General features: G+C 39.0%; 1 protein-coding gene across 1 annotated transcript in view; it reads right to left on the bottom strand.

Annotated features, from left to right (window-relative positions):
- The window catches only part of DNAH7 (dynein axonemal heavy chain 7), a 249,362-nt gene that overhangs the window by 144,677 nt on the left and 92,585 nt on the right, over positions 1–12,100 (bottom strand). Inside the window, exons 27-28 of the mRNA XM_061147985.1 lie at positions 3,457–3,669; positions 568–666 (exon numbers count right to left, since the gene is read on the bottom strand). Of these exons, the coding sequence (XP_061003968.1) occupies positions 568–666; positions 3,457–3,669 (312 nt within the window). The remainder of the gene's footprint in view (positions 1–567; positions 667–3,456; positions 3,670–12,100) is intronic.

Genomic DNA, 12,100 nt, shown 5'->3' with positions numbered 1-12,100 from the left:
CTCATAATTCTTTACAATTACTTATAATCTAATTTTTAAAATACAACAATATTATTAAACCTAGTTCTTAAATTATCCTGAAAAAAAAAACCAATTTCATAAAAGCCACTGCACTCTTTTGAAGAAATTAAGCTTATTTTTTACTTCTTCGATCATTAATTTTAACAAACATTTGCAAAGTACCCCTCTGTGTAAGGAATTCAGTGGTGTGTTTGACCAATTTCTTTCCTCCATGGAGTCTATTTCCTAGTGAAATTTATAAGCAAACATTCTGTGGCTTTTGTGTGATTATATTCTGCAGTAGAAAAAAAAAAAGTACTACTTAAAAAAATCCCAAGTTGTTAAAAGTTACTTGTCACAACAAGTAAACCCTAACCCTAACCCTAACCCTAACTTGTCACAATAAGTAAAAAAAGCTAGCTAAACACATTTCAAATAAAACATGGGGTGACCTATGTTTCTCTGTTTTCTACAGTGGAAGTTTCTCAATGGGACTTGAAAACTTGGACACTTGATAAATACATTATTATAAGAACTTTGATACATTAGAGTAAAAAATGTTCTTACCTCAAAGAGTGGTAAATCATGGGATAAAAATTTTGGCAAATTTACATCAATAATAGATCTAAGCAGCAGAATTTCTTCATTTTCATTTGGATATTTCAGCTGAAAGAAAATATACTCATGATAACATCTGCATCTGTTAACTGCATTCCCTCCATGTTCACACACACAAGCACCCAGGCCCAGAGGGCATTCCAACCCATGCAAAGATGTTATTTATTTTCATTTCACTGTGCTGTTATTAATTTTAGAAACTGTCAATTACACTTGTTGAATTTTATATTAGTTTATAATGAAATTCTAAGATGAACTAACTGCCTTTTCACAGATGCTCTGGGTAAAAAGCTATTGGTCATGATTTTCAAAGAGTTTGGGAGTTGTCATTGCTTCTATCCTGGGTAAGACCTTGCTTGTCCTATGCATTCAAAACCAGCAGTCAGTTGATAAAGTATAAATAATCATTAAAAATGGGGACTCATTAAAAGATTTAAAGTTAAAACATATAAATATTCACTCATTTGCCCATATTTTGGTGCCAAGGCTTTTTCTCTGAGGGTGGAGCTCTGCACAATTTTTCTTGCACAAAAACAAAACCAAAAACAATCAATAATGAATCATTGCTCTGGATTTTTTTGTTTCGTTGTTTCTGTTTTTTAAAGATAATCATTCTCTTCAAAGATACTTAGGAGACGATCTAAATGTAGCATCCTCATGAATTGTTCTTTTTCAGTCTTACCTCTCTTATCCACACCTAATTCCAAGTAAACTTTTTAGCATTTCATCTTTACTGTCTTTCTTGAACAAGGAACTCAGTTTTCATAAAAACAAACCTCTTCTTTTCATGCCCATATACCATCAGTTTCACTGACAATTAAATAAAGGGCATAACAACAATAACATCTCCCAGTGGCTTCAGAAAGTTTTGGGAACAAGCCACCTGACCGTAAGTGGGAAGGCAGGGCGGCACGTCACCTTCTGAGTGCACCCTTGGTACTAGCGTGCTTGAGTGTGTCCCCTGGCAGCGTGGAGAGCGCTGGTTAACGCTCTGTCACTTGAGTGGAAGGTTCTTCAGAAAATACATATTAAATTCCAAAACACCTGTAGTAAACCCAGGGTTTACTAAAAACCTGGCTGAACTCAGTTTGTTGCTCATGCCCATAAGACGGTTCATGTAATTCACAAAAGAATCTGAACTCAGAAATGTTTCTCTCAACTTCTATACTTTACCCAAAATTTCACACCAAAGCTATTCCCACCATCATCAGTTTAGGTTTCCAGAACCCTCATCCTGCTCTCTGGAATCTTTCTAGTAAATTCCATGCTCCTACTTAACTGGCTTTAACTTTACAAAGTCAATGACGCCTGGCAGTTAAATCCTGCTGTCTCTGAATTATCAGAGCTCCCAAACCAAAAGCCAGCTCTGCCAATATGGACTTTGTCTTTGCATCAACCTGACCACACATCAATTATGAAGTGCTAACAAGTCTGTTTTGTCAAAAGGCTATCATCTTAAAACAAACATTTAAATTGTTTCCTGATAAAATAGAAACAAACTTCAAACTATTCAAGCCAACACATTCAACAATTCTAAATTAGCTTTTGACAAAGAATGATAGGATTCATTTGCAGAATTCATTTGCTGCATAACTTTAATAGTTCAATTCCACAGTCAAGATGTCAGTGATGACATACAGCAGGGCAAAGCATTATCTTTCCCATTATCTGACCACAATGCAATCATGACATGTCAGGTTAATACAAATTGTTGCTTCTGGTTGCATTTGTTTATTACTACAAATAATGACTTGAAGTCATGTCAGACAAATGTGAAATAGAATATCACCACTATATATCAGAATTCTTGGTAACATCATTACAGAAGTCAAAAATGCATGCCATTGTTTTTAATCACATAGGATATATTTTAAAATCTCCCACAGTCATGAACATGTAAATTTTTATAAGCTACAAGGTCAAAGTTTGCAATTTGCTGTTAATTAATCCCATGGACAGAGGAGCCTGGCAGGCTACAGTCCACAGAGTCTCAAAGAGTTGGACACGACTGAAGCGACTTAGCACACATGGCCTATCTTGCTTACTTTCATAAAAAAAGAACAGTTATACTTTATGTTTCTGAAAAATACTTCCAATGAAAAGTTACCCAAATCTTAAAATATTTGGCCTTTTTACCAATATAGTTATGACTCATGCCATCTTAAAATGTACACATTATAGTGCAAATCCATTACTGGTGGTAGGTGTGTGTGCACGCTCAGTCACGTCTGACCCTTTGCAACCCTCTGGACTCTAGCCCACCAGGCTCCTCTGTCCATGGACCTTTCCAGGAAAGAATACTGAAGTGGGTTACCATTTCCTACTCCAGGGGATCTTCCCGACCCAGAGATAGAACTTGCTTCTCTTGTGTCTCCTGCCTTAGCAAGTAGATTTTTTTACCATTGCACTTTGCAAATCCATTACTGCTAGTCCACAGTTGGGTGCAATTGTATAATTATATTAAATAACAATGTCTAGGGATTTTGTAGGTATGTGTTAATTATATATACATTGTTTCCTTTAAAGTTACATATGTTCACATAGACTAAATGCTTTCAAAGTACTTCTCAGCAGCAAGGAAATTTATTCCTCAGTAGTACTCAGTTTCATATAATTAAAACTGTGGGATGGAACTCGAATCACTAATCACATGGCTAAGGTTTTACAAATCATAAAATGCCCTTTCTCATGTGTGCAAATGATCAGCTATTTTAGTACAATAGGGAACTTTCTTTCCAGTTGATGGAACCAATCAGTTATTAGAGCTCTGTAAAGACACATGGCCCTGAGATGTACAAACAGAAAATGAATGAATAAGAAGTTACTTGAGTTTTCTACCTTTAGATTCCCGGCAGCGGTAAGCACTGACTTCACAGCTCTCATTCCATAGTCATAGTGATGCTGTGATGACAACTGCTCTGAGCACAGGCGATACGTAGCCACAATCTTCACTGAGAGTGGCCGAGCTGTGACAAAGCCACAGGAGTACAGGACGATTTCGGCGATCATGGCGTAGTCGGGCACCATCATCGCTACCGTCCGGAAGAGAGCCTATGGGGGTGGACAGAAGGTGCCTTTATAAACAGGCATGAAGGTAAACTGGAAGATAGCTTGACTCTTCATAGCATGCTGCAATGTTATAGCTTTTTTGCAATAATATTGTTATAATATCCATACCCTGCAGACAAAACATTTTAAAATGTGACTTCTTGTTATTGTTATATAATGAAGAAACCATTAACTTTTTATCTAAACATTTTTTTCTGAAATTATGCTTTGAGAACACTTCAAATTTCTGTCATACCTACGGCTTTGGTGAATTATTAACTTACTTAAGTATTAAGTATCCATTATGTTCTATTCCTTTGTAGAAAGTGACACGTTGCAGGGAAAAAGCATCAGGCTCTGCTGAGATGTTGGGTTTCTCATTGGAGCTGTTAGAAAGTGGCTGGTATTGGGAGACTCTGCTTCAAGTGAAGATCTCTAGATATCTAATTGATTAAGGTAACTCCTAATAACAAGGGTATGTTACATAAGTGATAAATTTTGAGATATTTTTTAACCTTTTTGCGTCTTTAGTCACCATGTCAGTTCAAGCACAATAAAGGGCAAAAAGCTGAAAACAAGTACGAGACGATTATTATTAGAGATAAATCCATTTTCCTAATTCTAAGATAATTTTTCCTCATGGTATTTTAAATGTTGTGGGACAAATGTTGTGTGATGGAAGGCAAATAGAAAACTGAATATATTGGGAAAGAATAAGAAAATTTAACTTTAAAAGGTGAGTTTCTGTCAGGACTTATTTCAATAGCTCAAGCATGAAAACATGGCTTTCTTACTAAAGCAGGAGAACAACAGTGTTACATAAAAAGACAATCATATTCAGATAATGAATAATGATTGTACGGAATGACATTCACATACAGACAGGTTATAAATACCTTTTCGGAACTAGCTAAGTTACCGAGAACACGAGGCAGGTAGAGAACAAGGACATTTTGCCTTAGTGATCTGCTATGACACTTTACTGAGAATAAAAGACTTGCATCCAGCAAGATCCTTCCAATGCATTACATTAATTACTAGCTAGAGGCCTTAGCACTGCTATTTTATCAATAAGTTTAGCATTCAAGAAATGAAAGAATAAAATGTTAAAAGTATAGAGCATGAACAAATAATTTGTAATGGAGATGCTTAAGCATGTGCTTAAAACTACTACATACCTGGGGTGGGGGGGGATGCAAGAGAATTACTATAAAGATGGTACCTCTTTTAAAGGATAGGTCCTCAACAACTTTTTTTTAATCAATAAAATAGAGAATGAATGCATGAACTAGTGATTTAGCTGGTCAACGCCTAAGTTAGGGTGATATAAACTTTCTTTTGTTGTTGTTCAGTCACTAAGTCACGTCCAGCTCTTTGTGATTCCATGGACTGTAGCACGCCAGACTTCTCTGTCCTCCACCATCTCCCAGACTTTGCTAAAATTCATGTCCACTGAGTTGGTGATGCTATCTGACCATCTCATCCGCTGCCTCCCCCTTCTCTTTTGCCTTCAGTCTTTCTCAGCATCTGGGTCTTTTGCAGTGAGTTGGCTCTTTGCATGAGGTGGTCAAAGGACTGGAGCTTCAGCAAGAGTCCTTCCAATGAATATTCAGGGTTGATTTCCTCTGGGATTGACTGGTTTGATCCCCTTGCTGTCCAATGGACTCTCAAGAGTTTTCTCCAGCACCACAGGTAAAAAGGATCAATTCTTCGGCACTCTGTCTTCTTAATGGTCCAGCTGTCACATCCATAAATAACTACTGGAAAAACCACACCTTTGACTGTAGGGGGCCTCTGTTAGCAAGGTGATGTCTCTGCTTTTTAATAAACTGTCTAGGTTTGTCATGCTGTCTAGGTTGGTCATAACTTTTCTTCCAAGGAGCAAGTGTCTTTTAATTTCATGGTTGCAGTCACCATCTACAGTGATTTAGGAGCTCCCCCAAAATAAAGTCAGCCACTGTTTCCACTGTTTCCCCATCTATTTGCCATGAAGTGATAGGACCAGATGCCATTATCTTAGTTTTCTGAATGTTGAGTTTTAAACCAACTTTTTCACTCTCCTATATAGCATATTAAAAAGCAGAGACACTACTTTACCAACAAAGGTCCATCTAGTCAAAGCTATGGTTTTTCCATTGATCATGTATGGATGTGAGAATTGGACTATATAGAAAGCTGAGTGCCAAAGAATTGATGCTTTTGAATTGTGGTGTTGGAGAAGACTCTTGAGAGTCCCTTGGACTGCAAGGAGATCCAACCAGCCCATCCTAAAGGAAATCAGTCCAGAATATTCATTGGAAGGATTGATACTGAAGCTGAAACTCCAATACTTTGACCACCTGATGCAAAGAGCTGACTCATCGGAAAAGACCCTGATGCTGGGAAAGATTGAGGGCAGGAGGAGAAGGGGAAGACAGAGGATGTTATGGTTGGATGGCATCACCGACTCAATGGACATGAGTTTGAGCAAACTCCAGGAGTTGTTGATGGACAGGGAGGCCTGGCGTGCTGCAGTCCGTGGGGTCGCAAAGAGTCAGACACAACTGAGCGACTGAACTGAACTGAATGAACTGAGGTTTGTCACAATTTTCCTTCCAAAAGTAGGGGTCTTTTAATTTCATGGCACAGTCACCATCCACAGTCATTTTGGAGCCCAAGAAAATAAAACTTGTCATTGCTTCCACCTGTTCCTTCTATCTGCCATGAAGTGATGGGACAGGATGCCATGATCTTAGTTTTTTGAATGCTGAGTTTTAAGTCAGTTTTTTCACTCTCCTCTTTCACCCTCATCAAGAGACTCTTTAGTTCCTCTTCACTTTCTGCCATTAGAGTGACATCAGCTGCATATCTGAGGTTGTTGGTATTTCTCCCGGCAATCTTGATTCCAGATGTGCTTTATCCAGCCCAGTATTTCACATGATGTGCTCTACATACAAGTTAAAAAATCAGGGTGACAATATACAACCTTCTCAAACTCCTTTCCCAATTTTGAACCAGTCCATTGTTCCGTGTCTGGTTCTAACTGTTGCTTCTTGACCTGCATCCAGGTTTCTCAAGAGACATGTAAGGAGGTCTGGTATTCCCAACTCTTTAAGAATTTTCCACAATTTGTTGTGATCTTTACAGTCAAAGGCTTTAGCATAGCCAATGAAGCAAAAGTAGATGTTTTTCTGGAACTCTCTTGCTTTCTCAATGACCCAACAAATGTTGGCAATTTAATCTCTGGTTCCTCTGCCTTTTGTAAATCCAGCTTGTACATCTGGAAGTTCTCGGCCCACGTTTTGCTGAAGCCTAACTTGAAGGATTTGGAGCATTATCTTGCTAGCATGTGAAATGAACACAATTGTATGGTAGTTTGAACATTCTTTGGCATTGTCCTTCTTTGGTCCCAGAATGATAACTCACCTTCCCCAGTCCTGTGGCCAGTACTGAGTTTTCCAAACTTGCTGCCATACAGAGTGTAACATTGTAACAGTATCATCTTTTAGGATTTCAAATAGCTCAGCTGGAATTCCACCACCTCCACTAGCTTTGTTCATAATGCTTCCTAAAGTTCACTTGACCTCACACTCCAGGATGTCTGGCTCTAAGTAAGTGACCAAACCATAGTGGTTATCTGGGTCATTAAGATATTCTTTGTACAGTTCTTCTGTGCATTCTTGCCACCTTGTCTTAATCTCATCAGCTTCTGTTGGGTCCTTGCCATTTCTGTCCTTTATCATGAGCATCCTTGCATGAAATGAAAGGGTAATTTAGTGCTTTAAAAATTAATTTGGATTCTGGCTTACCCAATACCATACTTTCTTAAGTGTTTAAAAAAAAAAAAAAAGAATGGGAAAGTATAGATCCAGGTAAACTGCCAGAGCTTGAATAAATTCCAGTACATGTAATCAGTGTTGGCATTACCCGCCATGTTTACCTCAGCAGAAATAAATGATTGGGAATAATTATTCTACTGCCTCTGCCCTATAGTGTGGAAGAAAAAAGGCAATACATGAGGAATTATAAATACTTCCTAGAGGAGGCTTTCAAAGAACTACATTTTTGGAAGAACAACAACAACAAAATCTCAAGCAGTGACTTGTTACCATTTCTTCCTTTAGAGATTAGAAATAGATTTCATAATGTTGTGACCTGTTCAGAAATGAGCTAGGTTTTACTTAAGTGAAATGGAGGATTCAGGATCTATTTCACCTTTTTTTCTCTGTACTAATGGAGTGTTTCACACTACTTACTCTGAGGAAAGCTATGTATCAGAATGTGTTAGCATTTGCAAATCCTCCTGAATGGAGGTCCAAGCCCTCAATGAACCCCTGACTTCTTGTTCACCTGGAACACCAGACTCCCTCACATCTCCCCAGACGCTCCCATGTCCTTCAGCTCCCAACTTCTGTCTTCGGTCAGGTAGAGCAGCCTTGTGTCACAGAGGCCAGGCTCTGTCACTGGAACTGAGCCCAGGTCCACTTCCATTTTCTTCTTCTTGTGCCTTTAGAGTTGGACGCCACAATGTATCACGTTATTGACTTTGTGGCATCAGAAGATATAGAATATGCCTATTTTCCATACTACCCAAAGCAATCTATGAATTTAATGCGATCCCCATCACATTACTCATAACATTTTCCACAGAACTAAATCCTAAAATTGATATCACAAAGAGTGTGACATGACTTAGTGACTGAACACAGAAGACTCAGAATTGCCAAAGCAATCCTGAGGAAAAAGAACAAAGCTGGAGGCATACCCACCCAGACTTCAGACAATACTATGAGGCTCCATTAATCAAAATAGCAGGGTACTGGCACAAAAACAGACATATCAATGGAACAGAATCGAGAGCCCAGAAGTAAACCCACACACCTACAGTCAATCTTTGGCAGAGAAGGCAAGAATGTACAATGGAGAAAAGATAGTTTCTTTAGCAAGTAGTATTGGAAAAGTTAGATAGCCACTTGTAAATCAAAGAAGTCATAACATTCCCTCCCATTTTACACACACCAAAAGAAAAAAAAAATGTCAAAATGGCTTAGAGACTTAAACATAAGACAGGATACCATAGAACTCCTAGACGAAAACACAGGCAAAACATTCTCTGACATAAATTGTACCAATATTTTCTTAAGTCAGTCTCCCAAGGCAGTGGAAATAAAGGCAAAATGAACAAACGGGAATAATCAAACTTAAAAACTTCTGCACAGCAAAGGAAATCATAAACAAAATGAAAAGACAACCAACAGACTAGGAGAAAATATTTGCAAACAATGCAACCAAAGGGGGCTTCATTTCCAAAATGTACAAACATTTCATATAACTCAACAGCAAAAAAGCAAACAACTTAATCAAAAAAATGAGCAGAAGACCTAAATAAATATTTCTCCAAAGAAGACATACATATGGCCAACAGGCACCTGAAGAGACGCTCAACTTCTCTAATCAGCAGAGAAATACAAATCAAAACTACAGTGAGGCATCCCCTCGCACTGGTCAGAGTGATCATCATACAAAGGTCTACAAATAATAATAAAAGCTGCAGAGGGTGTGGAGAAAAGGGAACCCTCCTTCATGGTTGGTGGGAATGTAAATTTGTGCAGCCACCACGGAAAACTATATAGAGGTACTCCATAAACTATGGAGTTGCCATATGCTCCAGCAATCCAACTCCTGGGCATACAGCTGGGGGAAAAAATGAAAATTCTAATTTGAGAAGATAAATGCATCCCAATGGTCACAGCAGCACTGTTTATATCAGCCAAGACGAGGAAACAAGCCAAGTGCCCATAAGCTGATGACAGGTATAAGAGTATGCTTTACATATGTATATATGTTTAGGAATACGTGAGACATACATACATCATATATAGAGATAGAGAAAGAGCTATCCCAACGGTGACAGGTGAACCACTGCAGTAAGAATGTAAGACGATACTGAAGAGGGGTGGGAGCAAGGCATGGCCATAGCACTGGCCAGGAACAGCAGGAGTTACAAGACTGGTTTTGGTAACTGGCTGAAATCGCTGGGGGAAGAAGAGGGAAGCTTCAAGGATGATCCTGAAGACATGAAAACACTTTCTGGGTCTCAGCAGGCTTTAAATAGATCGTTTTCAGGCATTCAATCATGTCTGACTCTCTGCAGCCCCATGGACTATACCCTGACAGGCTCCTCAATCCATGGAATTTTCCAGGCAAGAATACTGGATGGGGTGCCATTTCCTACTCCAGGAGATCTTCCCAACTCAGGGATCAAACCTGTGTCTCTTGCTTCTTCTACATTGGCAGATGGATTCTTTATCACTAGTGCCATCTGGGAAGCCCATATATTTATATTTATATATCTTTCATTTCAGGCTAAGACATTTTTCCAAATTGTTAGGCACTTCCATATGTACTTGAAAAGAGATGTTTTATAGCAGCTCTAATCAAGAAGACTGTACAATGGAACAATGAAAACAATAAAAAGCTATTAGAATTTGAGAACAGTTTTTGACCTAAAATAGAAAGAAAATACTCAAGCACCATTGTTTCAACATGCTCAATACATAAAACATGGAGGAGCCCACACAGGGCATTAACAGACTCAATCCATAATGGGTCCCGTTTTTTATGATTAGCTGCTCACAGGTATTTTGCCTTTACAAATACTTATGTATTCAGATCAATCCTACCAAATAAAAGAAAAACATGAGTGAATAAAAAAATTACACCAAAAGAGCTTTCCAAATCTATCAGTTCAGTTCAGTCACTTAGTTGTATCCAACTCTTTGCGACCCCATGAATTGCAGCACGCCAGGCCTCCCTGTCCATCAACAACTCCCGGAGTTTACTCAAACATGTCCATCGAGTCGGTGATGCCATCCAGCCATCTCATCCACTGTTGTCCCCCTCTCCTCATGCCCTCAATCTTTCCCAGCATCAGGGTCTTTTCCGATGAGTCAGTTCTTCACATCAGGTGGCCAAAGTATTGGAGTTTCCGCTTCAGCATCAGTCCTTCCAATCAACACCCAGGACTGATCTCCTTTAGGATGGACTGGTTGGATCTCCTTGAAGTCCAAGGGACTCTCAAGAGTCTTCTCCAACACCACAGTTCAAAAGCATCGATTCTTCTGTGCTCAGCTTTCTTTATAGTTCAACTCTCACATCCATACATGAATAATGGTAAAACCGTAGCCTTGACTAGATGGACCTTTGTTGACAAAGTAATGTCTCTGCTTCTTAATGTGTTGTCTAGGTTGGTCATAACTTTCCTTCCAAGGAGTAAGTGCCTTTTAATTTCATGGTTGCAATAGCCATCTGCAGTGATTTTGGAGCCCAGAAAAATGAAGTCAGTCATGGTTTCCATTGTTGCCCCACCTATTTGCCATGAAGTGATGGGACTGGATGCCATGATCTTTGTTTTCTGAATGTTGAGCTTTCAGCCAACTTTTTCACTCTCCTTTTTCACTTTCATCAAGAGGCTCTTTAGTTCCTCTTCACTTTCTGCCATAAGGGTGGTGTCATCTGCATGTCTGAGGTTACTGATAATTCTCCCAGCAATCTTGATTCCAGCTTGTGCTTCCTCCAGCCCAGCGTTTCTCATGATGGACTCTGTATATACGTTAAATAAGCAGGGTGACATTATACAGCCTCAACGTACTCGTTTTCCCTTTTGGAACCAGTCTGTTGTTCCATGTCTAATTCTAACTGTTGCTTCCTGACCTGAATATAGGTTTCTCAAGAGGCAGGTCAGGTGGTCTGGTATGCCCATCTCTTTCAGAATTTTCCATAGTTTATTGTGATCCACACAGTCAAAGGCTTTGGCATAGTCAATAAGGCAGAAATAGATGTTTTTCTGGACTCTCTTGCTTTTTTGATGACCCAGCGAATGTTGGCAATTTGATCTCTGGTTCCTCTACCTTTTCTAAAACCAGCTTGAACATCTGGAAGTTCACGGTTCAGGCTTATTGCTGAAGCCTGGCTTGGAGAGTTTTTAGCATTACTTTATTTTTTTTTTCATTTATTTTTATTAGTTGGAGGCAAATTACTTTACAATATTGTAGTGGTTTTCGTCATACATTGACATGAATCAGCCATGGATTTACCTGTATTCCCCATCCCGATCCCCCCTCCCACCTCCCTCTCCACCCCATCCCTCTGAGTCTTCCCAGTGCACCAGGCTCGAGCACTTGTCTCATGCATCCAACCTGGGCTGGTGATCTGTTTCACTATAGATAATATACATGTTTCGATGCTGTTCTTTCGAAACATCCCACCCTCGCCTTCTCCCACAGAGTCCAAAAGTCTGTTCTGGACATCTGTGTCTCTTTTTCTGTTTTGCATATAGGGTTATCATTACCATCTTTCTAAATTCCATATATATGCGTTAGTATACTGTATTGGTCTTTATCTTTCTGGCTTACTTCACTCTGTATAATGAGCTCCAGTTTCATCCGTCTCATTA

The sequence above is a fragment of the Dama dama genome, chromosome 8 (genome assembly GCF_033118175.1).
Source record: "Dama dama isolate Ldn47 chromosome 8, ASM3311817v1, whole genome shotgun sequence".
NCBI lineage: Eukaryota > Metazoa > Chordata > Mammalia > Artiodactyla > Cervidae > Dama > Dama dama.
This window is presented reverse-complemented; position numbering and strand designations above follow the sequence as displayed.